This window comes from Anas platyrhynchos, chromosome 1 (genome assembly GCF_047663525.1).
Source record: "Anas platyrhynchos isolate ZD024472 breed Pekin duck chromosome 1, IASCAAS_PekinDuck_T2T, whole genome shotgun sequence".
In the NCBI taxonomy this organism is placed as follows: domain Eukaryota; kingdom Metazoa; phylum Chordata; class Aves; order Anseriformes; family Anatidae; genus Anas; species Anas platyrhynchos.
The window spans coordinates 93,343,966-93,371,850 of NC_092587.1; the positions used below are offsets into that span (position 1 = coordinate 93,343,966).

General features: G+C 42.5%; 1 protein-coding gene across 1 annotated transcript; it reads left to right on the forward strand.

Annotated features, from left to right (window-relative positions):
- Nucleotides 1-3,518: 3,518 nt before the first annotated feature.
- PLCXD2 (phosphatidylinositol specific phospholipase C X domain containing 2) lies at nucleotides 3,519-27,650 on the forward strand. Its single transcript, XM_027449452.3, has 4 exons — nucleotides 3,519-3,798; nucleotides 17,730-18,190; nucleotides 19,338-19,579; nucleotides 22,236-27,650. Exons 1-4 carry the CDS (start codon nucleotides 3,648-3,650, stop codon nucleotides 22,396-22,398), a joined length of 1,017 nt encoding a protein of 338 aa, XP_027305253.1. The 5' UTR covers nucleotides 3,519-3,647; the 3' UTR covers nucleotides 22,399-27,650.
- Nucleotides 27,651-27,885: the final 235 nt, after the last annotated feature.

Here is a 27,885-nt window from a genome sequence, read left to right on the forward strand (position 1 = left end):
ACATCATTGTAGGGTTTGGAACTGATTACAGCAAAAAGAAAAAAAAAAAGGAATTTTTTGGAGATAGAAAGAAACTGAGGTTTTGGGGAAGGGACCATGCAATTTAATGCTCTTCATCTCTAGACGAGCATGAGAATGATTTTTGAACCATAAGAAAATTCTTCTAGCACTTATTGCCAGGAAGTATCTGTGCATCACATCTGATTCTTACAGCTGAAGTTTCACCCTGCAGAGCTGAATGGATGCATCCCCTTCCTGCACCACTCTGGTTGCAAGCTGCTGCTGTCCAGCACAGTCTAAATGTCTTTTGCAGTTTGGAGGTCTAGAAACCAATCCTAACCATGAGATCTAGGGAGCACTCATGCTGCATGTCACAGTGTGGAGGTGCCGAAATGGGCTGAGAACAAATGAGGTCACTGGGCAGTGGCAGCACCAAAGTACTGATCTTATCACATTCTCCTGCACTATTAAAGCTTTGTGGCAAAGGGCCAGAGCATTTTGGGAGGCAGTCCAGAGGGCAGATTGGAGACTCTCTCTCCCCTTCCCCCTTTTCTAGCTGATCTTATGGCTAAGGACTCCCAAGAGCTGCTCTTGCAGTGGAGGTTAAAGCACAAGGCAGTGCCAGTGAGAATCCTTTTCCCTACCTGTTCCTCTCCAGGCTCTGCTGTCTGTCATACACACCCCATCCTCATCACATCATCTGCAGGGTGGGAAATGCAGGGTGGGGCCTGGAAGAACATGAAGGGTGCCATATCAGCAGTCGGCCCTAATCATTTCAGGTCTAGATGACAGCTTCTGTTTTTATGGCTTTACTAACCACAGTGAAGTACTGCCCCAAGGTGGGGAGAGGTGTCCTGTAGAGCATACCAGCCATGGTGAAGTGGCTGCCCCTGTGCCACAGAACTTCCCCATCCTGAAAGACAAAGCTGCAAAACAGCCATGGTTGCCAAATGTGTTTAAGGAATTCACACATGCTGGTTTGCCGGGAGGTCCCAAGCTGTGATGGTGGGAACATGAGAAACAGAGTGCATTACAGCAAAGCAGGGACTCAGAGAGAACAGACTTGCACAGATACAGACCATAAGTGTAACTAATGGAAAATGCTGAAGCTCCCAAACAGCAATCCCTTCAGTTCAAAATATGAACTTCATTATGAGACAAAATGTCTCTGACCCAAAAACTATCTATATTTGAATAGTGTGGCTTGTTCTTTCCCACATCAGAGGCGAGTACACTAGATGGTCTTAACTGGAAGTGATAGCTGACCTGCAAGACAGGTGAATGCATGGCAAGCCCACTGTTGATGTTCCTTCAGATAACCAGTATACTATACTATAACTAGTATATAACTAGTGATAGAACTAGGGGAAATGGCCTCAAGTTTACCAGAGGAGGTTCAGGTTGGAAATTAGGAGACGTTTCTTCTCAGAAAGAGCAGTCAGGCATTGGGATGGGTTGCACCGGGAGGTGGTGGAGTCACCATCCCTGGGGGTGTTTAAGGAGAGATTGGACATGGTGCTTAGGGACATGGGTTAGTGGGTGACATTGGTGGTAGGGAGATGGTTGGACCAGATGATCTTGGAGGTCTCTTCCAACCTTACTGATTTTGCGATTCTATGATTCTTGTGTTTGAGGAGTCCCAGGACAGGAATGCTTTGAGAAAACCCATTACTGAAATTGCCCTATTTTAAAGATTGATAAATGTCAAAGCTCTAAAAGCAAAATGCCTTTGTTTCCTCAAAAAATAAAAATGCAGATTTATGAAAATATGTAGATTCCAGTTGTGTTATGTGAAAATACATACTTAAAAGTATTTACAGATACATTAATTTCATATATACATAACATACTTGGTTTAATTAGCAGTTGCACCACCTGTTAATGAAAGCATTCTATGAATAACCAGTGAACTTTTTCAGCCAAATAAGAAATTCCTAATCTTTATAAAAAGTACAGACAAAAGACTTGTGAAATGCATACCCTTGGTATTCAGCCTTTAGTCATTTGACAGTGAACAAGTATCTTTTAGAGCATGAATTGTTTTTCACTGGCATATGATGGAGTAGACTTCAGTGCTGTATATACCTAGTCATCTCTATGCCCTGAGCGAATAGTATGGAAATAATACGTTTGCAGATATTTATAAGAAGTAGTTACAAAGAGAATTTGCTCACAAAATGTTATCCTTCAAAGATGCGTAATAATGCTATGGAGAAAAAAATTATCTCTGAGGATCCATCTCATGTAGCAAAGCAAACACAGAAATTGTTGTGGACAAAATGCTTCACCTGACAGCTGAAAGAAATGTCTGGAAGACTGTGCACACACGAGGCTGCCAGGGGAGTAGAACAGCTGAGGGAGCGGCTGAAGGGAAGGAGGCTGCTGCATCCTACTGCCTAGATGTGCTCCTGCAGCCTTGACTCCTGCCAGGCACAGTAAGTGCATTGCTCCAGCTAATACTTTTATTAACCAGCGGACATGGTAAAAACATCACTAGCCCTCTGTGTTGGGTGTAGCTTTTCTGGTGCTACAGCAGAGTGGCTATCCAAATTCAGGCTCATGGCCTTTTCCTCATATAGGTAGGGTAGCCACGTGTGAGTGCACACTAAGCAGGTGAGCAGGCACACGGCAGTGTATCACCGCGGTGTGGTTACAGAAAGCCTTGGGTATCTGCAAAACTTCACAGCTGGTGTGATCAACACAGAAAGGCGAGCCAGCTGGCTCAGAGGAGTTGAAATTTCATGTGGCTGCCAACATGGAACCCCCATGTGGTGCCGCCTGCGGCAAGATGACATTCAGACCTCAGCTGACACGACACGATCTCCAGTCCCAGGTTGCACCGTTAATCCCCCCCGTCCTCTGACATGGGCAAGCACTGTGCTGGTTTCACTGGCTTGGTGGTGCAGAAAGAGAAGAAAAGCAATAGTGACAGTGATTTCACTGGGTTTGCTCAGCCCATAGCAGGCTGAGGGGAGGCCTCATGGTGACCCGCAGCTCCCTCACGAGGGGAGCGGAGGGGCAGGCGCTGAGCTCTGCTCTCTGGGGACAGCGACAGGACCCGAGGGCACGGCATGGAGCTGGGACAGGGGAGGGTCGGGCTGGGGGTTAGGGAAAGGGTCTGCACCCAGAGGGTGGTCGGGCACTGGGACAGGCTGCCCAGGGCAGTGGTCACAGCACTGAGCCTGAGGGAGTCCAAGAGGGGTTTGGACAGTGCTCTCAGACACGGGGTCTGATTTTTGGGTGGTCCTGCGTGGAGCCAGGAGTTGGGCTCGGCGGTCCTTGTGGGTCCCTGCCAGCCCAGGGCAGTCCGTGCGGCCGGCGCGCTGCGGGAAGCACTCCCGGGGCCGTGTCCCCGGCCGGCACGGGTTAACTTTCACTCCCCACATCCTAGCACAACCCCGCTCCGTGCCGTGCCGCTCCGCTCCGAGCTGTGCCGTGCCGGGGCGGGGCGGGCTGCGGGCGGCCAATGGCCGGCTCGGGGCGGCTGTGACGGCGAGTGCCGGGCCGTGCCGGGCCGTGCCGGGCCGCACCTGTTACATAAGGGGCCCGGCGGCCGCTCCGCGCCCCGTCCCTGGCCGCCCCTCGCCGCTGCGGCCCGGCCGGGCCGGGGGCTGCCGGGCGGCGCTTCGGGGCGGCAGCGGCCGGGGATGAGCCCGGCGGCCGGCAAGGAGGGCGCCCGGCGGCGGCGGAGGCGCCGGGCGGCTGCGCCGGGAGCCATGGCGGAGAGCAACGCGGACTGGATGGGCTCGCTGCCGGCGGCGCTGCGCACCTGCCCGCTCTCCAACCTGGCCATCCCAGGTCGGGCTGGGATGGGACGGGGACGGGGACGGGGGGGACCGGTTGTGGTTTCGCGGTTCCCTGGCGATGGGGCTGCCCGACGGGCTGGGGGGCGCAGGCTGCTCCGTGCCGCCGGGTTGACCTGGCCTCCCGCGGCGGGGTTGACCTGTCCGCCTGGGTGGCCGAGGGTGCTGGGTCTTGCGGCTCTCTGCTGGGTTTTCTTTCTTCCCTGAGGCTCTGCTTTGAGCCTCTCGGCCTTGTGTAAGGGAACGGTGTGGGAAAATGCTGGTTTAATTTTTGTTCACTTAGTACTTGCTCCGTTGGGGAAGGAGATTGCCTAATCTGCTGTCTGGAGTTGTTTTGTCTGCTCCCAAGTAGCTCACAGCTGGTGCTTGCAGGTGTAGTAGGTAAAAACAGAGTAAAAATCTACTAGAACTCCCTACTAGGAACTACCTAGAAACTCACTGGTTCCTTCACGTGTTCACCCAAGTTGTGGAGATTGAGCAGAAGAGGTGGCAGAGTCACCTGCAGCGTTCCCATTGCACCTTAGTGAAGGTTTTGCAGGTATTTGGGCCAAGTCTTTTTGGTGTTGTGCTCTTGCTTCAGGCCTGGCTGAGGTGTTTGCTTGTGCTGGGGATTCTTGTGCTTGTTAGCTTGAGCTGTAATAAACACACAGAAGGCCTGTCTTGAGAAGTTAGTGCCTTGTTTTCTCTGTAGTGCGTTTCCCAAGTGGAATGGGGCAGCTGGTTTTGGGATTAAGTGTGTTAATGCTGAGCATATCCCTGAATAGCCCTTCCATCAGTTAATCCCTAAACTATGACTTGATGCTTTTGCTTCTCTGAACATAATTTTGAATTGTGCATTGCTTGGGAAGCTTTTCTTGGAAGAGTGGAGTACCCATTTATTCAAGAATTATGGAAGACATTTGCCAAGATGCTGTCCAGGTTTGGTTTGATTTCCGAGCACTTATTTTTGAGTTAGGACTAGTATGAACTTATCTGTTGCAAGAAAGGAGGAAGAACTTAGTCTTCTGTAAGAACAGCTATGCATCCCCAACCTGTAGACCTGCTTCTTTTCACTGGCCTTAAAGATAAATAAATAAAAATGAAGTTGGCTGTGACCTTGAGAGGTTCTTTTTAAGGTTTCTCTTAAGGTTTCTTAGGTTGTCAAGCAGAGCTTAAATGCAAGTGACGGGCAATGTTGTTTATATTGAACGTAATAGCTGGAGGTTCTGATGACTAGCATGAAAATGATTCAGGTTATAGTTCATCATATGAAAATGTCTCCTACAGCAGAGCCTGCGTATGGCTTGTCCAAGGAAAAAGAATACAGCATGACCATAAAGTATGCCTATGTATGATGTTACACTGAAGACATTAAAGTGTTGTAATTACTTACATCTGATTTATTTACATCTGAATTACTGATCTGTCCGCTTTGCCAGCTGAACTTAAAATAACTCCTAGTTGCTCCACAGGGCTTATAGTTCAAGAAATTGGCAAATGTCATCAGTTTCAGTTTAGACAGGTCAACTGACAATTGAGAACAACAGATGCTACTGAAGTTACTTAGGAGTATGGCTGAACTCTGGTTGAAGTGGCAAAAAAGAACTGAGTGTTGCTTGTAGATGTCAACAGAGAAAATCTTAGGTGTGACTACTGTAGGTAGTTCGTTCTGGTGTTGGATGTTCGATTCTGTTCATTAGTGGAAGAGGATTGATTTTCATATTAGTGCTTTAACTTGTCAAATGCCTTTAGGTACATTTGTAGAGGGCACGGGAAGATGTTTTCTCAGAAACAGTGACTTTCTCTGCTCCAGTGGAGATAGACAAATGGTATGGAATCATTTAGAGAAAGGGATGTGTTTCTCTTGTTACATGCTGCAGCATCTACTGTATTTTCTTGGACTACAACAGTTCAAAAGGCCTTGTTTTAATAAAATGCAACACCTTTTTCCCACCTGACAGTAGCAAACACACTTTATGTAGCCCGGTACATCTGAACAGTGAGCGGGACAGAAAGGGAGTTCAGTGTTCATATCAAGTTCAGGCTGGTTGCAGATTTTGAAGCTTCTGGCAGTGGGAGTCATCCTCAGTTTGAGTGAATAGTTGAACTTTTTTGTTGCTAGAGCAGCTTAAAGGCTGTGTAACTTTGGTTGCAGAAGGTTAAGTGATGGACAGTAGCAGTGGTTGTACAGTACTGTTTGCATGAAATGTGTAGCAGAGGAAGCAAGAAAATGAGTTACTCCTTCAGTAATACCATGCTTTTTTTTAAAATCAGTAGCTTTCTTTGGAAAACCTTGCAGTGTGGCTTCATTTTTAGTCAAAGTTGGTGCATTTCTATCACTTTTCTGTATAACCTCCTGTAAGCTTTGAGCAGGATGGAGGAGAAGGTATAATGAGTAGATACTTCAGGATTTTTTGATTAATTATAGTTCAGTGATTCTTTTGCTGAAATGTGTTTTTGATGTTGTGTTTGACAAAGCAACCTTTACAGGATCCAAGGTGATGTTACTAGCAGCATGAAAGGGAAGGATTGTACAGAACAGGTTACAGTTCAGCCATCTGTTTATAGATGCTGAATAGCAATGAAGGCCAATGGCATCTTCAAGAGATGTGAAAGGTGGGCTTCAGCACAAATGAGAAGCATGTTCATATGTGCTTAATATCTGCGTGTGCGTCTGACGGACGTGGCCTGCTTTTGTCCATATCTGGATGCAGTTGTTTTTACCACAGAAGTGATGGACTCAGCTGTTTCTGGATTTTCATTTCCTTCCCTCCTTGCAATCCCTTTTTGTATATAGGAGTAGAAATGCAATTCTTCTGAAGGCACTGGAGCTGTTGAAGCCCTAAACATTGCTTTAACTTCAAATAAAGTCAGTTGTGAAAACCCTAAAACAATTGTTTGGTATTTTTACTTTATTACATTCTGCATAAATGCAGTATTTGGAGATAAAGAGTTTTTTTAAGGGATAATGTACAGGATGAGACTCTTCAAAATCAAAGAATTAATCATATACACATAAAAAGAAATTGCATAGATCTGAATCAGCCTATGGCATCAAAACAATACAGTCTAAGTAACTCTCTTGTAGGAAGTTAAGGGTGTCTTGTATAGAGTTCTACTTCTTTATTTGTTGTCTTTGGAGCTGTTGGTTTTAAGAGTAGCTGCCACCTCTGGGAGTCCTTTTCAACATAAATTGATCTGTTTCCCACAGTTGTTGAGTATGTTGTAAAACATGCTACCTGAGGACAGAGAAAGCCATTATATGTTATTTGCCCAATCTGCTAACAAGGAGTGTTTAAGATGTGTATTTTATTATGTCCACCAGTTTGGTGCTTACATGCCGATTTAATTCTGTGCTCAAAACAGAGAAATACTGAAAAATTTGGAGTCTTCTTCCAATGCTTGTGTGTTTGGACTTCTCTGTTTCCTCTGGAAAAAAATTACAGACTAAATTCTAAACCAGCACACTATGATCCAAGAAAAAAAAGATAAGGTTTCATGTGCAGTGTGAGAAGGGAAGAAATCTTCTGCAATGAAAAATTGGCAAGTATCAAATAACTGAAATGTCACCAAATTTTATGTACGCAGTATATTCAACAAAATTACCTGCCTTTAACAAGTTGTGACCGTATGTGAAATTCGAGAGTTTTTTTCTTAATTATATCCAGACTAATTTTCTTTGAATGTAGGTTTAAAAGCAAACACTTTAACATCTTGATGGTGAATGTGACCGTTGGCAGGATGTGTATTATTGTATGTGTATAGTGTTTGTTTAATTTCAAGCTAGTTTGCTTTAAACAAACTTATAAAATAGTGCAAAACCCTGACATTCATTGTTTTGCTTGGTCATCCCTTAATCTGTTCATTTCCTATTCTCTCTCTAAGACATGGGATAAGAGAAAACTACAATACTGTTACTGGTCTGCTTTCTAAGTAAACCAGCTCTTTAAAGAATTTGCTGAGGAAGCCCTACTTGTTTCTTGCTTTTTCTTGCATGGTAGTAATTCACTGCCCTGTGGCATAATTGATTTTGTACAGTTTTGTTTTGACTACGTGACTTTCTAAGCAATTTTTGCACCATCATAACCAACTACTGTTAAGAGTTGGAGAAGTCTGCTACTGATAGATGCAGCACAGCTTTCCAGTTTTATCATGCTTTTACATGAACACCTGTATTAGAACAGGTAAAACACATTTTGTGTGTCCAGATCCACCTTCTGAGACCATGATAAGCTGTTTTCATTAGCAAAGCAATCTAGCTGACGGTAGCAGCATTTGAGTTTTCTCCTCAGTCCAGCCTGTAAGGTTCTGGATAAAGGTGATGAGCAGAGCAGTAGCAATTGTATTTTCCTTTAGGCATTGGTGGTAATGTATTTAATCCTGTCTGGTTTATTCAGTCTTCAAATAATCAAGAGCCATGTCATACCACGTAGACATACTTGTAATTTTTGTTCAAAGTATATTAATGTGGATTAATTGCCCATTCTGGACAAGGTGATTAGCAGTGAGTTTTTTTCCACACAGTTCTGATATTCTATCCCTTATCTTCTAGAGGAAATTTATGGTAGGGATCTACTAGTGTATGTAAGGGTAGGCAAGCCCTTTCTTGCAGGAGCACCAAGAATAATTACGGGGACTGTTTCATTATCTAGCCAAGGCAGCCAAATGCTTCTCTTCTCCCCTGCCTTCATTCTTATGCTCCTTCCATCTCCTTATTAAAAAAAAAAAAAAAAGACCAGGACTGATTTTTGGCGTACTTCCTTCCATTGGTATGTGTTTAGTCAGTGTGAATGAGTGCCTTTAGAAAGCCAGCCTGATGGAAAACTTGTCTGTATTGATGGTGATGATGGTTTGGGGGGATTTTTTGAAGACCTGGTTCCTGCCAGAAAAGCTTTCCAGGACAGCTGCTCCTGTGGTTAGACAAACCCTGAGGCGAGTGCTGGAGCATGCAGCTGTCATGAGGTAATGAGGAGAACCTGATATGTCGTGGTGCTGCAGACACAGGCAGGAAGAGAAGAACAGGTTCAGTGGCTGTATCTAGAAAGCACAGTTAACAGTTTGCTTTCATGTAACTTTGGTGAGACACCTGATATTGAGGAAAAATTAAGCCTAGGAACCTACTTGACTGTGAAGTAATTTTGATTTGAACCTCTGGAGAATAGAGATGGGGGGATGGAATAGAAAAAAAGTAAAACACTTCTACGCTTCAAAATGTGGGATAGAAAAAGTCAGTTCACACCAATGTTCTTGTCCTACAATAAGATTTCGTTGTTCTTGAAATAGAAATGCTTCAGTGTTGTAGGTAAAACTTCAGTGTTTCAAATTGACCTTAAATATATAAAAGCTTTTGCCACCAAAAATCAGTTTTTGAGACACAAATTTGTACAGAGCTGTACGTAATGGTAGACAGAGTGTGCTGCAGGACTGGGGTGTGCAGGCAGTCTGCCTCTCAGGGGAGAAATAGAGCAGCTCTTCAGTAATTGCTTTCAGCAGTGCACAGAGCCTTTTTTATCATCTCCCTGGGATCCCAGCTGGTATATTAGCCCTTCCTGTGAACGCCTCTGAGAGGATGGCCAGGATGTCATTTCAGAACGATGCGGAGTAATTACAGCGTGGCTCAGTTCCTGCCTGCACCAGGCTGGCTGTTGGGTGGAGAAACTGCCCCAAGGATGCTGGGCTGTGGGTAGGTAGAGCTGACTGAAGAGCTGAGTTTCAAAGTTCCAGAAGTGTTTTTTTAATGCAAAATAACCTTGGCTCAAATATGTCTAAAATAGATTTAACTGGGGGGTTGAAACAATTTTTGGAGTGTCTTTGTTTTTCACTGATACCTGAGGACAGATGTGTCCTTGGCCTCCTGGAACAGTAAAGCTCAATCTGCTGCTCCAAGTTGCAGCAGTAGTGAAGCTGCTTGATCCTCCCTACAACATATGCTTTTTAAATTACATAACTTTCTAGCACCTTCGAATTCAATAAACTTCCACAGTTATTTCCTGGGTGTGTCAGTACAAGTGTGGCCAAAGCTTTTGCTACCACAGCATGCCTGTTTCCACCTTGTGCTGAAAGGTCACCCCAGAATCCTGAGGCAGAAACCTGGTGTTTTTTGATGGGAATGATCAAAGCCCTGTGATCAGCTTTGGAGAATGGAGCTTCTTGGGCATAGCAAGCAGGCAGCCTTGATAGTGAGTGGCCTGACAGACTGAGCTTGTGTCTCAGCCCCAACGAGTCACAGGCTGCATGGTGGGTGTGCTAATGAGGTCCAGCTGGGCCTGCTCCCTGTGGTGACAAGGTGCTAGGGTGACCCTATTGTGCCACAGCACAGCCACAGGGGTGGCCAGGGCCTTGCTGTGCTCGTGTGCTGGGCATGTGAGGAGTGCCTGAGCTGGTGGGGACGTGTGTGGCTGCTGCCATCGCCTCACCCGTGGGCTCAGGCCATGTCTGCTGTCCAAAGCGGTTACCAAAAGTCCTGTGGGCAGCCTGCCTTTAGCTGGCCAAGCTGAATTAGTGATTCATAGAAGAAAATGAAGCAGCAGCAGCCCTTTCTAATTTAAAACTGGCCATCTGAAGAGACGCAATCTCTTTTTCTCTTTGCCTGCATGACCCTGAGGCAAGCTGCTGAACTTGCTAATGCTTCAGTCATATTGTGCCTTTGTTCCTCTACTGGTATGTGATGTGGATGTGCCTCCCAAGGGGAGAAGCAGTGGTGAGCTTGAGACTGCATCCCCTTTGCAAACAGTACTCCTTTGGAGTCCTAATTAAAGGGATCATTGAATCAGCTGAACTGGCCATCTGTTGGGTTAAAGCTCAAAGAGGAAATGGGAGGTTAATGTTCTGATTCACCAAGCTTTATTTTCATTTTCAGTTTAATTGGCACTTACCCATCAGTGAGGACATAACCATTCCAAGAAAACATCTGCATAAATATGGTGATGTTGGATATGATTTGTAAATACAGGATTTTCAGAATGAACCTGTCCTGAAATGACAAGTGACTTCCCTACATTGGTCTTTTACTTCACTGTAGAAGCTAGTTCCAACTGTTAGTAGAGAGGCTATTATGTCTCTGGGCCACTGTACTAATGAGAACATCTGTTAGAAGTTATTCTGTTATTCTCAAGTAACCAGGTCTTCCCTTGCACATCCCTAGTTCAAGAGCTGGGGTGGCAAGTGGTGAAATAACTGTCCTGCACCTATACAGAAGTTCTGCTAAAAAGCAAGTCTGGGGTCTTCAGGTTTCTCCTCTTGGTGGACCGTGGTTGACTGCTTAGCCCAAACCAAATTGTTCTGCACGCTTACCCCCCACCCCAGACACTACATAAAGCTTGTGGTTGTTTATTTCATAAGCCAACTCTTTTTTTTTATTGACATTTATTCCCTACAGAGAGACTTTGCTGCTTGGCAAATGAATGTGGAGCATTCTCAAGTTTTATTTCAAACAGAAGATCAATTTCAAAGTCAATATAAATGTTTGTTGTTCTCCTTCAATATTGTGTGGAAGTTTCAGTTTGCCTGCTGTTCCAGAAAAGATTTAAAAAGAGGAAAAAACTACTGTGTGATGAAAAAAGAAAAAATTTCCAAAGAGCCTTCTCTGGGGAGAATGGCAGCCCTTGATCTACACATTACTGCATAGTCACAAAAGAGGAATACAGGAATAGAATTCAGCTCTTTTCAGAGCAGGAATGTCTATTGAGGCTTTGAGGTGGTAGAGAGGTAATGTCCCTTTCTATTTTCCCAATACAGACAGATGAGGTTACCAGTGATATATGCGAAGTCATTGCTAAATTGCTCAAAACGTAAGGAAGGTAGGTCAAATGAATGCCAAATGGATTCTTTTCTGCTTTTGCAAACAAACATGGCAACAGTGCTTTTGGGACAGTGCCTTAAGCAGTTTCTCTTACACCTTCTGCTCCCCGCCCAGCTCAGCCTCCCAGTCTGAAAGGGCTGGGGTTGGAGGAAGTCACAGTAATCCTTTGACAGGGAGAGGAAGTTTTCCTAAGAGGATTTGGTCTGTACTGTGCTTTGTCCTCTCTAAGAGACCACATTATTAATATCTAAAGGATTCTAGGGTTATATTCAAATATAAATATACTTATCTAAGTAGTGTTAGATCACTAATTATCAGTAGGACGCTTATTATTCCTGCCTCTTGTCCTTTTGCTGGGCAAGTTAAAACAAGCTGTTCAATTTGTTTTTCATTAGTGAAGAGCTGTTAAGATGTTAATCTTTTGATTAGAAAATCTGGATTGTTAATGACCTGAATCCCGAGGACTTCTGGGCTCTGTGAGGCACTTCTCTTCATCCCATATTCCCTCAATTCTGGCACATGTAGGACATTTGGTTTATAAGAGCATCTGCAGGCCTTAGCTTGCTAGCGTTTGCATCCTGTGTTTTTCTGAAACTTGATTGCTGCGCTTCCAAGTGTCTTGCCCATGTAATGTTTGCTATTCTGTGTCATTTGTGGTGTTTTGTAATATATGGGGAATGTACTTTGTACAGGGAGTGAGCAAAGCTTGCTTTAAGAAGTCTGGCGTCAGCTACAGCTAGGGTGATTCTTTGCCCATAAATGACCCTGTAATGCTTCTAATAGGTTGGTACAGTACGTTGACCTTGCTTCTTAGGAATGTTTAACATTACACGAGAGGTTTTCTGGCATTTTTCATCATGTTAATATTTCACTGATGTGGAGATCAAAACAAATTACCCCAATGCAGTTAAACTCTGACAATGCATTCTCCTGTTCTTTTGCTTTCATTACTGTTTCCTTGCTAGCCAGATTTTTGCAGAAAGTGTCTTTAACTGCAGCACCATTACTAGTCCACAGCCTTGCAACCAGGGAAACTAGTGTTAAAACTGTCAATATGGTTTAAAATAAACAAGTCTTTCTGTCTTGTTTTCACATAACTGGCAGCGTGCAAATAGTATATCCTTTTCTGGAAGGTCTCTGCATTTTGTGTGTCATGTATTCATCCTTCTAACATGCCTTGAAGGCAAATTTACAAGCTTGTAAAAGGATGCCATGGGTTGGTGATGTGCTGCTGAATCCTATCCCTGCACTGCAAGTGTATGTGGAGAAAGTACTGATGTGGAAACGGAAGATAATGCAAGAATACAGCTAGTAACTGTTGAAATTCAAGGCTTAATGACATCTTGTTGATTAATGTCATTTGTTTGAGCTACACCATGGGTTAATTAGACTATCTGTGGCCAAGTAGCATGACAAATAGACACTGGGAAGTTAGACTTGGCTACAGATGTGATGATAAAAGGCTGCTTTCTAACAATTAGCACAAACACTTCAGCAGAAAAGTCATCCTGAACACTGAAATACAATCTATTTAACATACAAATTGAATTGAGTAGCTATCTATTTAGCATACAATTAAATTCAGAAATTAGCGTAAGGAGAATAAAAAGGGATTTAAAGATACGCATAGAAGTTAATCCACAGTTGCATTTGCTAGGATAAAACTAAGAGGGCTATCCATCATTTTAACAATCTGGTGTCTGGAAGATACCTCTTCAGTACTGTTCTAACCATATCATAGCGTTTGATAGTTAAATAGACAGGCATCTGATGTGACTGCTGTTCTTGAAGCTTCCAGTCGTTGTCAGATGGAAGAAACTAAACCCGAACAGAGCAGCCATTCTCTTACCCTGATGTAGGAGCTGCCAGCAGATTTGCAGTTCATTTTTTGTTCCTGTTTTGAATGTACAGACACTTTTGTGCTTAAATTTAAGGTATTGGTTGGTAAGCTCGCTTCTGTGTGCTTCACATCTTTGGCCTGTTAGAAGCAAAATGGAAAATCGTCCCCTATTTACTTCCTGTGCCTAGCTTGGTTTCTGGAAGGTGAGCACAGGACTGGTGCTGTATCACTGCAAACCTTCCCAAGCCACTTCACTCTGAACGCTAACCCATCGTCACGTACAGTGACTCTGCTTGAGTGACTTCAGTGTGCTGCATGTGAAATAAATCAGCATTTGAGGCAATTCGGAGTGGGGGACTAGGCCTCCATTCACCTAAAGCACAGCTGTAGACAAGGTTCTCAACTCTTCTTTGTTCTCTGATTTATCAGCCTAAAATGGAAGTAGGGAGTGCCTGGGTTTGTTGGTTGCTTTGTTCATAATCAGCAGGTTTAAGGAATGGATTTATTGAATCAATAACAGTATGTAATGTATATTTAATATATTTAATTCATATCATCTGAAATGCTTTGCTGATGGGACTTCTCAAGCTTTCTTGAGAAAGTGGTCAGTATAATTTGGGGAGATGCACAGTGTGGGTGGAACATTGAATGCAGAAGACTTATGCATGGAGAAGAGTTATCTGTGCATGCTACAGTGAGAGTTGGATTCTTGCTCTGCTCAGCAACTGCCATCCCCTTTGATGTTGTACAAATTGCAGCATCAGGGCGTCTTATTATATCCTTGGAGTAGACCTTAGCCTAGAATGTGGTTAGCAGCTCTAATGAAACTGAGTTCCTCACAAAATGCAGGTGGTGTGCTCTGTGTTTCTGGTGTAGGCTTTGCCTTTGAAACTCTTCAGGATTGGTGTTCTTACATGATGATTTTTCAAGGAGAAATAATGCTGGAACAGCAACCAGCCTGGCTCATGGCATGGCTACAGAATGGCTCAGTCTTCTGTGGAGTTCAGGTGTAGAGAGAAGGAGAGCAAGGATTAGTTTGACATCATGATATTATCAGCTTAGCATGTAGTTCAACATCACAGCTAAGCTATATTAAAAGCCAGTGGCTCAGCTGGTAACATAACTCAGTGATCTTAAATTAAAGAAGGGCCTGGTGGATGACGTGAATCCCCACTTACCTCTCATCGCAACCAGCATCCAGTACTGTTGCTTCAGGTTTCCAGTTCACGTTTTTCTGTTACTGAACTAAAAATGCTACGTGCTTGGCCTAGAAACTTCTTCCAGTTGGTGGCTGGCCTTCTCTAAATGGTGACTGAAGAACCTGAACTCCTGCCATGTCTTCCCAGCCTCTAGATAGATGATGCTGCCCTGTGCTGCTCAGGAGGTGGTCCTCTATCCAGAAGGACAGCTTGTTTGTTAGATGCTCCACCTCATGTTCTACTTGTTTTTTTATGTATGTCTTGACTTCACTGTAAATAAGTACTATTTCCTAGGTGTGTGTTTGGGTTTTTTTCAAGAGCCCCAGTACAGGAGATTTAAGGATCTTCTCAAATGAGAAGCGTGTCACATAGTTAAATTTCTCAAATAGCTGAAGTACTGAAAAAGCTGCACTGTGCAATTGGTTCCTTTTTTGTTGCTTTTTACAGCAAGTAGAATAGAACTATGTATAGAACTAGTTCTAAGTAGAATAGAACTATGCGGTAGTGCAAGGAGAAATTTGCTTTTTGTATGTTTAACTGTGCCGTAAGCGTGGCAATCTGCAATGGAACGAAGCTTTTGTAGCTATAAGAATATATGATCAGACTTCAGAAAACAAACTGTTTCTTGGCTGAGATTTGCTTAGACAACTCTGTAAGAGTTGACGACAACAACATATTTGGTGTCAGATAAAATTGTCGTTCCTTTCCTTCATATGGCATATATATCTATCAGACAGTGATGGTGCCTGAGGGGCAGAGCAGTGAGTGACTTCTCCAGCCAGAATCCTCTGGAGGCTGTTGTACAATGTCACTTCGAAAAAAGCCCTAAGAAACACTTTCTTTTCATTGTAACGTAATAACCAAATTTCTACAGGGACTTAAACAAAGGAAGAAATTAAAATGAATTAAGATCTCGAAATAAGAAAAGTGCCAAGCGATTTAGTTGGAGGCCTAATGCAATTATGCCCTGTGCAAATTAAGTCTATTTTTCAAACGCCGCAGAAGATGGAAAGGCTCACTCTGCTGAGCAGGGGGGTATATGAAACACAAATGGCTGTGAATTGCAGCTTCCACTATAAGCAAGCCTTTATATGGCATCGTCTGAAATGTCTTCATTAGATGCCTAATCCTGTATTAGTAGTGTAGTTTTTGCTCTGTTACGCATTTGGGGGTGGAAAAAAACTGGCACTTGCAAACTGACAGCTACTTTTTGATGTGGTTTTATTGTGACAGGTAGCTAAATAGTTTAAGCTGACACCTTTTTAAAACACCTTTTTTGGTACTTGTCACTTGTTTCTCTATGACTGAATGGAAAGCCGCGTAAGAGGTATGCTTTTACAAAGACTGGGAATAATACATGAGGAGTCAATTAGGAATTATTTCTTAAGTATTCATTTGTAAAGCCTGAAAACTAAACTTCGCAGTTCCTTTTGAGAACTTTCAAACTAGCTGGAATTTATGCAGAAAGAGTGCGTTTCAGCTTGTTGTGAACTGATGTTTGGTTTGCTCCTAGTCTCTTCCACCATCTGGATTAAAAAATCCTGTAAATGTAATCCAACTGAGATCATAATCTCATTTACAGCTCTGACCTTGCATGGCAGAAAATGCATCAGTCTTCAGGTGAACACTTGTACTGCAAGCAAATTTGGGTAAAGAAGGCTATGAAGGCACCAACTGTTGTCTTGAACTACCATTAAGACCTTATTTTTTCAAGAGTTGTAGACTGAGGTAGAGGAGGAAATTCTGGAAAAAAATAGCTTTACAGGAGCAGGGAGAAGAGCCCTGCTCCGTGCAGGACAGGAGGTTGCATGGAAGCATGGTGTAGTGCTACTGTAGCCCTGAGGCAGCTGGAAGAGGATCTGATTGTGGCAGCAGGGGGCAAAGATGCTTTCCCTGCCCTGCAGCCAAGTGGGCATGCAGGGAGCAGGTGGGGTTGGGCTTCATGGGAAAGCTGTTCTCTGCTGTCTTGAAAGTAAAAGGGGAAGCAGGGGTGTTAGAGCTCCTGTAACTTTTTCTGGCGGAGGCTTCACAGAAAACTCATACCTGGACCAGTTGCAGCTTCTTGGCTGGAATGGTGACTGGTGTCAATGGTTAGAAATCCCTGGTCAACACCTGTCTGGGGTAGCTCAGCTTCTGCCCATCATTTGCTTTTGGCTACCTTGATGCAGAGCAAAGAGTAACTAGGCAGTCTTTGCTCTGTCACTGACTTGACTCAGCTAGGGATATTTCTTTGTCTCTGAAGCTCTTATTTTGGAGTGGTTTGATACTTGTCAGCTTTGTTTTTTAATCACTATTGATTTTTGAGTTGGAGGGTTTTTCCTAGTAAGCACAAATTTTATACTGCAGGTGCAGTTTCTTTGCCAGGCTGCAGGTTATGTTCCAGGCACTGACAAATTGAATCATTGCTTTCCTTTTCGACAAATTTTCTATTCTCCGTATCTGTGGTCACTGCAAGGCACTGCCAGGTTGAACAGAAGTTCATGAGCTTGATCAACCTGTGTGGTGTCTAACAACACAGTAACTAGTTTTACCTTGCGCTCTGTTGCTTGACCTTTAAGTTAAACCAGTCTTTGGGCACTCAAACTACTGTTCATTTACTGTCTTGGGGCTAAACGGAGGCATGGTGAAGCACATTTGTATGTATCTCTCTGTACTTTGTATTAGGTCATGATTGGATTTACCAGGCAGAACGAAAATTAAGTCTGAGAGTCTACTGCTGCTTTCTTTCAGTGAAGTTGGAGTCCCATCTTAGACCGAAGCTTCCCAGAGCCTGGTAGATCCCTGGAGGCAGGTTGAGAGCTTAAAAATGGAGAAGGGAGTTTGGAAGCAAGTGTGCCTTTATCACTAATACTTATGGTTACGATGTTCAGAGTACTTCTGTGTTTGCTGTTCACACAAGAACACCGTTCAGACTCTGAGAACCTTAAGCATTCTTTTTGTTCAGTTAGGGAAAACTGAAGTGCAAAAGGATACTCTGAAAGACCCAGAGTTGAGCACAGTTCTTCTGTGGCCTTGTCATGCAGTTATGACCTTTATGTTACAAGGGGTATGTGTTGGAGAGTCAAAGTTTTTTTCTAAAAGTCATTATTCTATGGATTTTTTTCCAGGGTCACATGATTCGTTCAGCTACTGGGTTGATGAGAAATCTCCTGTGGGACCAGACCAAGCCACAGCCATTAAACGCTTGGCCAAAATTTCTTTGGTTAAAAAGATTATGAAGAAATGGTCGGTGACGCAAAATCTGACTTTCAAAGAGCAATTAGAAGGTGGGATCCGCTACTTCGATCTTCGTGTATCTTCCAAACCTGGGGAAATAGGCCATGAGATCTACTTCATACATGGTTTGTTTGGCATCAAAGTGTGGGATGGACTGATGGAGATTAACACCTTTCTTGACCAGCACCCCAAGGAAGTCGTCTTCTTGGATTTCAACCACTTCTATGCCATGGATGATGGCCATCACTTCTTCTTGATCAACAGGATCCGCTCAGCATTTGGATCCAAACTTTGTTCCGTTGAGTGTGTAGAATATGTGACGTTACAGTACATGTGGGAGAAGAAGCATCAGGTGGGCAAAGATCTGTTATGTTTTTGAAACCCAAAAGGTTAAGATAGAAATAGGCTGAGTGGGGTTCCCTCTCAGTGGTATTGGCCTGAGGACACTGCTGGTGGCTGATTTAAAGCCTTCTAGAGACTCCTTGATGTAGAATCTACATCCGTGGTATAGTTAGATTGTATCCTGCTTCTAAGCATCTTCCTTAAATAATTCAGTGGTATTACCTCTTGAGGTCTTGTGCTCTGTACCAATGGTTTCCTTCTCAGAAGGAACTTGTGCTGACTTTAGTTAAGGATATGATAAACTGTTGTCTTTGTGAATTTAAAGCATGTAAGCTCTATCATGACTAGAAGAGGCTGTAGAACTTCCTAGCTCCTTTATGGCCATCCAAATCTATAGTGTCAGGACTCTTATCACAGATTGTTCTCTCTGGTAACTACCCACATATGTACATGAAGACTAAGAAAACAGGATTTCAGTGACTGCGCAATTCTTAAACTATAAAATAGGTGGCAATTTGAGGAATTCCATGGAATTGATGCTGTTCAGTGATTTGTCTCAAGTCTGCTAGTGTCCAAAAAAGAATCATTTGTAAGGTTGGTTGGTAAGTGTTGCACCTTTGTGCAGACCTCCTATAGAGAACCACCTTTAAAGGTATAAAATACTGACCTCTGATTTAGAGGAGGCTTTGCTTAAAGAAAGGCTGACTTCAACAATGTTCAGTAAGTGAGAGTGAAATGCTGGATGGCCTGGTGTGCTTCAGCTGTTTAGGAGTGATGTAGGAGATAGCAAGATAGCTAAAATCCTTAACTTTGATGGTTATGGTCTCTGACAGCGCTTTGAAAAGCTTTCAAGTGAAATGCATTGAATGACATGGCATTATGCTCCTGGCCACTCTTTCATTTTAAACTGATGACCTGTAAAGCCCAAAGCAATCTTGTCCTCAAAGATAATCCAAATAATCTCCATCCCTTGTTGGTAAATTTCTTGGCAGTCATGACTCAGGAGGAATTATTTCTTTTGCTTAATCCTTGTTTCACTGCTATGCTATCTCTAGCAGTAATGCGTAAGCATTAACCAGTGCTCCATGCTGTTTATAAATAAAATAGTTAAGAACTGTCTTTAGTTTGTAACTGTCTCTTCTGCTTTTTCTTGTTAGGTTCTTATTTTCTACCATTACCCTTTGTGTCGGGAATTTCCCTTTCTATGGCCAGGGAATAAAATGCCAGCACCGTGGGCTAATACAACCAACGTGCACAAACTCATACAGTTCCTGGAGACCACTCTCGAAGAACGAAGTCGTTATGGGACTTTTCATGTTTCTCAAGCAATTCTTACTCCTCGAGTGAAAACTATTGCACGACATCTAATCCGTGGTCTGAAGAACACACTTGTTCATAGGTAAGGACTTGTCTTGATTTCTGGGTTCTTGACTTAAAACACTTTAACATAAAGTGGCAGTGAGGAAACAAGGAACTGTAATGTTTACATAAAAGTAAAATTTGCTGACCTAGAGAGCATGCAGTTGTGCTTCATCACCATTGCTGGGGTGAGGTATTTGCAATTATTAAAAATCATGACATATTAAAAAGATGTGTGTATATTGTAAGCATAAATTTGCTTTTTGAGTGTTATTCCATGAAATTCCATGAAATGCACCTGGTGTTTCCAACTTAAAACTTGAATTTGGGGGTGAGGGGAAGGAAATAAAGGTCTTTCCTCCAGGAGAAAATGCAGGTCTTGACATGGGGCAGTATGAGATGAGGCAGTAATTAATCTCAGGGGTTTTACCAAAAAAAAATTGTGAAGTTTGACTTTGCTTTTACCATTGACCATTGTACAACTTCCTTATTAGTAAGGTAACTAGAAAAGGGTTTGGCTGTATGTAGTGCAGAGTGGCAGTGACTTTTGATAGTGTTAACAGCATAAATGGGACAGGGTCTATGTGGTTTTGCTTTACTCTGTTACTTTGTAGCCTGTTGGCCAAAAGTTGCTGCAACTCAGCAAAACTCAAACAGTCCTGGTGGGATCCAGTCTCCTGTCTCGGTGTTTGATAGTGCCTGTTTTGATGTCACTAGCAAATTAGTTTGCAACAATGATATTAAGTTCTAAATTACACTTGTGTAGGTGGGCACAACCGCCTTAATGGGCTCTGTTGTGACTGTCATTGTAATTATCTTGGCAACTGAGCTTCATAGTAAGCACTGAGATAAACACCCACCCACGTCTGTAGCAGCCAGTTCATGTTCCCTTTTTGGGTGAATTATTATTAATTTTAGCAGTAATTACAGTATGATTATTTTGAGACAAAAGTCAGTGTCACTGCTTTTCTTAAAAAATCTTTCTAAAAAGAGCAAGTGTTGTGGTTTTGCAATCACACAAGCTGCTGACAAAACTAAGGAAATTCCAGGCAAAGAGTAAGCCATGGAGGTTTGTCTCCTTCCTGTCTAGAGACATGAGTCTAGAAAGAGATGATTAAATATGCAAGGTATTTGCCACAATATATTCAGGTATCCTCTTCAGCTTGTCCTTGGCTCGTACCAGTGTGTTCAGCATTAAACACTAGGTGGTGCTCAGGTACTTTCAGACTGCTGCTTGCTGCCACAAGTTGCACAAATGTAAATACATGTGGTTCGTGGGAATACTTAGCAGAGACCATAGATATCTTATTACTTTGGAGCTGTGTGCTTAATATACTGCTGTCTCATGACTACAAGTCAGCAAGATCACACTGGATTTCTATTTTTAAATTTTTGAATTTAATTTAATGGAATGAGTGAGCAGTATTGTTTCAAGTGATTTTATTTTGGCACCAACATAGACTTTTAGCCACTGAGAAGCCGGAGGCCTTGATTAGCTCGATCCCTTCCTTCCCACCCTATCCCCTTGTTACCACTTGTGAACTGAAAACTTAAAATGGAGGCCATGGTCTGCTAAAGCATGATTTCTCCTGTGCATTTATCCATGGAGGCTAATCTGTGTGCACAAATCTGCCTTGGCAATTATGTAGATGTCAGTTTTCTCATACAGAAACTTTGCCCAAGTATGAATATTGAAGTGTTCCTGAGCTCTTTCTAAAGGGGAAATGAGCAACATTTGCATTTGGCTGACAAAAGTCTGTATTGACGCTTAGTACAAGTAGCAGGTCTTCCTTTACTTTTCCTTCTTTTTTTAGTTCTTGAAGTTTGTTTTTTCTGGAGCAAGAGCAGTGAGGTGTTTGTTTTATCCGTATGCTGTTAATTAATCCTTGTGCCTGCTGTTTTTCTGTTTAATGTATGCATATTACAACGCTAATTTAAATAATTCTGATATACTTAGTCATTTGTCTTTGTGTTGAAAACCCTGGGGTTTGAATATTAGAGCACAAAAGAACTTGTGCAGACTCCTGACTTGCACTCTGTCCAAGAAATAACTGAAATTTCTCTCCACTGCAGAGCTGAAACAATTCCTGGCACACTTTGCCCTTCCACAGTTGCAATAATGTGTGGTGGGATGCTCAGCTGGAGCTGAGCTCCAGAGGGCTGGACTGAGCTTTGCTTTCCCTCATCCTGTTGTTCTGGGTGGGTGTGCAGGCTGAAAGGTGTTTAGTGGACATGCCTTGTGTGCTGCCCCCCAACAGCTTCTTTCCTGCTTGCCCTAAGGCAAAGGTGGGCATGGGGACAGACACCTTGGGCCAGGGAGAGCCTTGTACTGTGCCATGATGAAGTCTGAGATCAGCTTCTGGTGCAAATTGCAAGAACAGACTAGGACTTAAACTGTTGTAGTGTAGCATTAACTCCTGAAGCAGAGTTTGCTAGGTGAAAATGAAGTTGACAAACTTCATTTTGTCCACCTGGTAGTTTGGATTGATGACTGACCAATATTCCTATTACACAGCTAATGACAGTGCACTATGTTAAACACTTCACTCATCATCCTGATGATGTTTTTGGTGGCAGTGAAGACCCAATCACAAATGTGAGATAACATAACTTGCAAACAACATGCTATATACAGCATAAGTGTTTATAAAGGAGTGTCTCTTAAAATGTTTAATCTTCTCTTTTATTTTCTTTAGGAACCTGCCCATGATTTTGAATTGGGTGAAAGCACAGAAACCAGGTGTTATGGGCGTGAACATAATTACATCAGACTTTGTGGAGCTGGTTGACTTCGCTGCTACAGTTATTGCATTAAATGACCTTCTTCTAGAAGAGGATGAATCTACATCTAAATCCTGATGTGTCCCACTTATACTCCTCTGTGAACATCGTTGAGCTATGCTAAACGTTTTACGTGAAACCTACTGTAATCTCTATTTCAAACGAAGTTTTGTAGAGGAGTTACGGTTAAAAATCATACACAGAAGGTTTTCTTCTCTGGGGCGGTGTGTGGATCTGAGTGGAACACAGAGTACTGTCTGAGTGCTGCTTCATGGCTTTTTGTGGCTACGTGTTTGACTAAGTTATGCACACATCTGCTGCAGTACAGAGTGTTGTCTGCCTGCCAACAAGAGGCTGGCCTCTGAAGCAGATGTACCCGATTATTGTATGTTTCCCTGGTGACTAGACTCACCGTGTCTTCCTGTATGCATCCTGCTTATTTCTTAACTCAAGGACTCAAACCAAGGATCCTTGCTGATCCTTCTGTAGCAGTTTTACCAGGGCAGCCAAGACCTTTTCGTTCTTTGGCCACCTCAGGCATAGCTGGTCTTGGCTGGATGCTGCTGTTGTATTCATTACACTGTTTTAGACACTACCTCTGACTGACTTGGAGGAAAAAAGATGTGATGTTGCTGTTCGGGGGGAAATTGTTTTACACTGTGAATATCCTAACTGTCCTTTGGGCCTGAGATGCAAAGGCTTGGCATATACTTCCTCTTTAGGCTCCAAACTCTCCTTCTGGACCTCTTTATTTTACTTTTAAACATGGTTGCATTGATGTATTAATGTGTATTTCTTCTGGTATTAATTTGGAAATCTGGACAATATTCAGTCCTCAGATTATGATGATCATAACTCAGTCTGAATTCATGTTGAGGCATATCTGACTTTTTCTTTCATTTGCTGGTCACTTGTTATTTCATCCTTTGAGATCAGTGGGGAAGTCTCTCACACAGATGCTCCTTATGTGGACAGATGTGGCAAAGTGGGTGTTTTTTGAAAACCAGATTTGATGGGGGACTGCTTAAAACCTAAATAATTAATCTGATTTTGGCCACGTACAGTGAATTCTTAAATCGGACCCAAATGTTATGCTTACAGTCAGAACCCACGCGGCTACAGGGGAAGAATTTCCCCAGCCTTTGACCACTTGAGAGAAATTGTAAGCAGTGCTCACGTGGGTGGGCAGGCATCAGCTAACTCTTTGTAGTCATACTCAGATTTGTGTTGATTCACAACAAAACGACCACATGCTTGAGCTGATGCAGTCATATGTTGGTACTTCTGAGCACTTAATTGACCAGCTGACGGCAGCCCTACAGTCTGCTTACATTGGATTTAAACGCAAAAAGTGACTGGCTATCAGATACTTCTTGATCGTCTTCATAAAAGCAACTGTTGGTGTGATAATTGTTCAGTAGTTATTAAGTTGTATTAATCTTTGAGCTATTTATAAGAGAATGGATTATCATTACAGATGGTTTATTCAAAAGAAAAACAACTCCCTGGATTTAACCTGTTATACTATCCTGTGTGTGCCATCGTGGTATGACAGCACAAAAATACAAAACCATCTTGCTTGTTTGTCACAACTCTGAACTCAGGACAAATTTACCTAAGGGTTTGCAGACCTTCCACGTGAACCTTGGCCAAGTTCTGAGCAGACTGAGCTGATTTCTCTGTTTGGTGCAGGGTTCACATTAGTTCTTCACATTTCCTTTAAACAGCATCCTTTTTTTCCTGGGGAGGGTGGAAGGTATGTCTTCCAGTCTTTCTCCTTTCCTCTTGTGTTCCAGCAAGGGGGGACAAGTCATGCAGAGCAATTTTTGGGAACTGAAGTTCCACTTTCGAATATACAATTTTGAAAACACCAGCAGAGGATTTGGATTGTACCTTGTTGATTGAACTGTTGGAGCTGATTTTGAACAGTGCAGTTTGGTTTGCAAAGTTAACATACCTGTGTTTTTTTCCATAGCTGAATCTTGTTCACGTACTTCTTGCATGGCCAAAACTGAAACTCCATAATAGTATTAAATGTACAGGTAGGGTTTCAGTGGTCTCTTAGCTACAAATTGTCTTAGAGCTCAAACCTCAGAGCAACTTGCATAGAATGCCTCTGAGGCAGAAATATATTTACAAAGTTTCCTGCAGGACAAGATGAGAAGATGAAATATGCATGATGTTTGCATTTGACCCTGAATATGTTTTGTACTGTATATATCTACCTCAAAAGAGATCTATTCAGGCTTAACAAATATTTATATTGTGTGTGCAGAGTAATGACTGTGTTGTTAGTCCTTCTGTTCTATTTATTTGAGTAGAGATGTGATGATTGTAACTCAGGGCTTTGGTTAGGTATTTCTGAGTATGAACTCAAGTTTCTTGAATTCAAATTTCCTTTAGATATTTGCTGCTCGTTCTTGCCTCATGAAATAGGACAAAGGGGTGCTAGGTGCTGAGAGTATTAGCAGAGGGACACGAAATGGAACTTAAGTTTAGGATTAATAGAGTAGGAGGAAGAACAGGTCTGTGAGTTTCTTCTGTCCGAAGAGATTGCTGTTAATGTGATGTTAATGCAGATGTGCCTGTAAGTTCGAGGAAGATGAAGACAGGCATTAATGCAGGAGAAGGCTAAGGGTTCCACGTGGCTGATGCAGACCTTTGTCTGTTGCATATCATCTTAGTCTTGCTTGTATCTTCCTAAAGCAGTAGAAGTCACTTGTAAATAGTTTAGGTGTAAAACCCTCCCAGGAGAATTGTTCTGAGGACTCGAGGACTTGGTCTTTCTGTAGATAGTGGGAGAGGAAAAGCGGGTAAACTAGTAGCTACTTGAAGCAGAATACTTGAAATGTGTGTTCTTGAATAATTGTTCGTATGGTTTCTTATTACAGATTCAGTTCACTTAAATGCTGTTTGACTGTCACTTCTCTTCCTAATGTGCAGTTGCTGAATGCTGAGCTCTCTGGTGCTGTTGCTGTTCTCCTGGCATGCCTGAAGCACAGCAGACTTCTGTATATATCCTGATGGGGAGCAGCAGGGAGGAGAGCGTTAGGAAGCATATGTGACTTGATGTCTTACAGCATGCTTGTAGGTGAAAACTAAGAGGAGTTGTAAATAGGGTTTGCAGACTGTCAATCTTGTAGCTCCTTTTTTTGGGAAACTACAGTTCTATTATATTTAACAGTTGTGGAGCTGGGAATTGTATCTTTTCTTTTTTGGTGAACAAAACACAAATTCCTGCTGTCCCAAGCTTCACCAGAGTTGAAGGGCTACCAGCTTGTAGGTGCTTTGCTGCAATGGTGAAAATCCCACTGGAAACAGTGCTGGCAAGGCACCTTTTGAGGTGCTGTGGTCAGTGACTGATGTCAGACTGGAAGTGTTAGGAACAGAAACACTAATTATGAAAGGGCGAAGAAAATGGTATCTTTACTTCTGACATTAGTTTTCTGCTGTGCTAGTACTGAAGTCATTTCATGGAGTTGAGAAGGCACCTGTGCTGTAAGGATGATGAAGCTTTTAGAGCAGGGATTTTGGTTTGGAGTAGGGCATTGTCCAAGATACTTAACTATTGTTCTGATCTGTTAAGTCTTCAGAAATATTTTTTGTGCACCTGTCTTAGGTGTCAAAGTTCATTCTTGTATAATCAACAGGCCTGCATTTAGAGCTTTACAGGACATGACTGTTTTGGTTTAAAATAGATTACGCATGCAAGTCAGTTGACAGAGCATGTGTGACTTGAGGATTACTTGAATATTTAATATTTATTACAGAGTTAATATGCACTTTCAGTGAGACTTTCGGCATATCCTGAATAAGTTCTTCTATCAAAACTACTTCTTAGAACAAAACTTCAAGCTAATTTTTCAGTGGTTGCTTTGAACACAGATGGATTGTCTGATGTGGAGACCAGAACTAACCCAAAACTTAATTAAAAATTCAAACCATGTCAAGGTGTAGTCCTTTTAGCAGTGAAAAAAGATTTTTGCTTCTCTGGGTGTCGAAAAGAAATAAAGGTCTACCACTTCTTCAGGTTATGTCCAGTAGCCAGAGCATACACTGAAGAAATAGTGGAGATCCGCAGGGTGCTACTGCTTGCAAGAGTCCCAGTTCAGTTTGCTTTGTGGTAGAAGTCCACAGTATTTGAATGGGCCTCCGTTTACTAGCTAATTTACAAATAGCTGCTTTTAAAAAGAAGCTTGTGATTAGACCCAGAGACGTGCACTCGGGCATTTTGTCAAAGCACACAAATCTTGCTCAACTGAAATGTTTGCAAACTCAGTTTGGCTTTGCTTGAATAAAGACTTCAAAAGCTGCACTGCAGTAGTGAAATTCTGCTCCTGCCATCACTGGGAGGCTGAAGTGCAGTGCAGGGCTTGCACCTTTCCCAAGGCAAAGGAAGGGGTGGTGGTCAGAGACATTGCTTATGCCACCTGTGCAGCAGAGCACGCTGATGAGCTTTGTTCTGGCTCAGGTTTGTAGAACGGCCTGAGCATGTGCTGAAGAGTGAGTAAATTTTATGCTAACAGTGTGTATGTTGGGCTAATGGGGGTAAGAGCGTAGTGATCTACTTGTCATGAGTAGATGTGTGATAATCCTATTAGTCCTTTAGTTTAGGTTGTTTTTAAATGTAAGGGATCAATTTAATGCAGTCAGTCCCACTGAATATGTCAGTCTCATCGAAGAATTGTGTGCATGTGTATGCATATTTATTTCTCTTCAAGGCTTTAATCCTATAAAGAAGATTTAAGTCTTTATTGTAGGGCCTGGAATAGGAATGTTAACCTAATTGCTGGATCTACTGATATTTTGTGTTTCTGAACACTTCTGTATGTTCTGTTGTTCATTGATACAGTGCTGCTCATATCCTTTGTAAACCTGTGACAATTTCCTGTCCTGTATATCTTAAATTGAACTGCAATGTATCCTTAAAAGTAAACTTTATATCAAAATATTTTCGATGGTTCTTTAATTTTGCTCAATGTCAAATGTGTTTTGCAAATAGATTTCTAGTTTCATTTATACCTTTGAAGGGGGAGTGGCGGGAGCCAGGTGAAGAAGAGTTACTAATTTATTTTTCTGTGCAGTGTCTCTTCTTTCTTTTGGCCATCCATGCTTTACCCATCTGTACAATTCAGTGTTGTGATACCAGGATGCCTCATTTGAACTGCAGATAAACTTGGATTTGACATCTGTTTCCTTCTGCTTTACTCTGCATCTGTATCATTGGGGTTTTTAATCCTGAAAATAAAAAAAAAAAGTGAGAAAAATCATTCTGTTGTGTGTTCTGTACTGCTGACTGTTTTGATAAATGAAAATTACATGGCTACTTAGTTCTTTTGACTGAGCTCACTTTATTTCTGCAGAATAGTGCCATTGAGGAAGAAAATCTAAGCTCTAGGATTTTTGAGAGGTGCTGTACCTTTCTGCAGTCATGTCCCCAGGAAGTCAGAGCTAGGCAACACACTCATTGGGAACACACTGTGCTGGGAACTTCTCAAAGTAGTAGTCCAAAGTGATTGGGAAATGATATGCTTGTACATGCCTGAATGAACAGGGGTAAAAGCA

Excerpts from the sequence above, each read along its gene's own strand:
- PLCXD2 (XM_027449452.3), top strand. The coding sequence starts at position 3,648 with ATGAGCCCGGCGGCCGGCAAGGAGGGCGCCCGGCGGCGGCGGAGGCGC. Across the intron at positions 3,799-17,729 it reads CTCCAACCTGGCCATCCCAG|GGTCACATGATTCGTTCAGC; the intron begins GTCGGGCTGGGA and ends ATTTTTTTCCAG. Across the intron at positions 19,580-22,235 it reads AAGAACACACTTGTTCATAG|GAACCTGCCCATGATTTTGA; the intron begins GTAAGGACTTGT and ends TATTTTCTTTAG.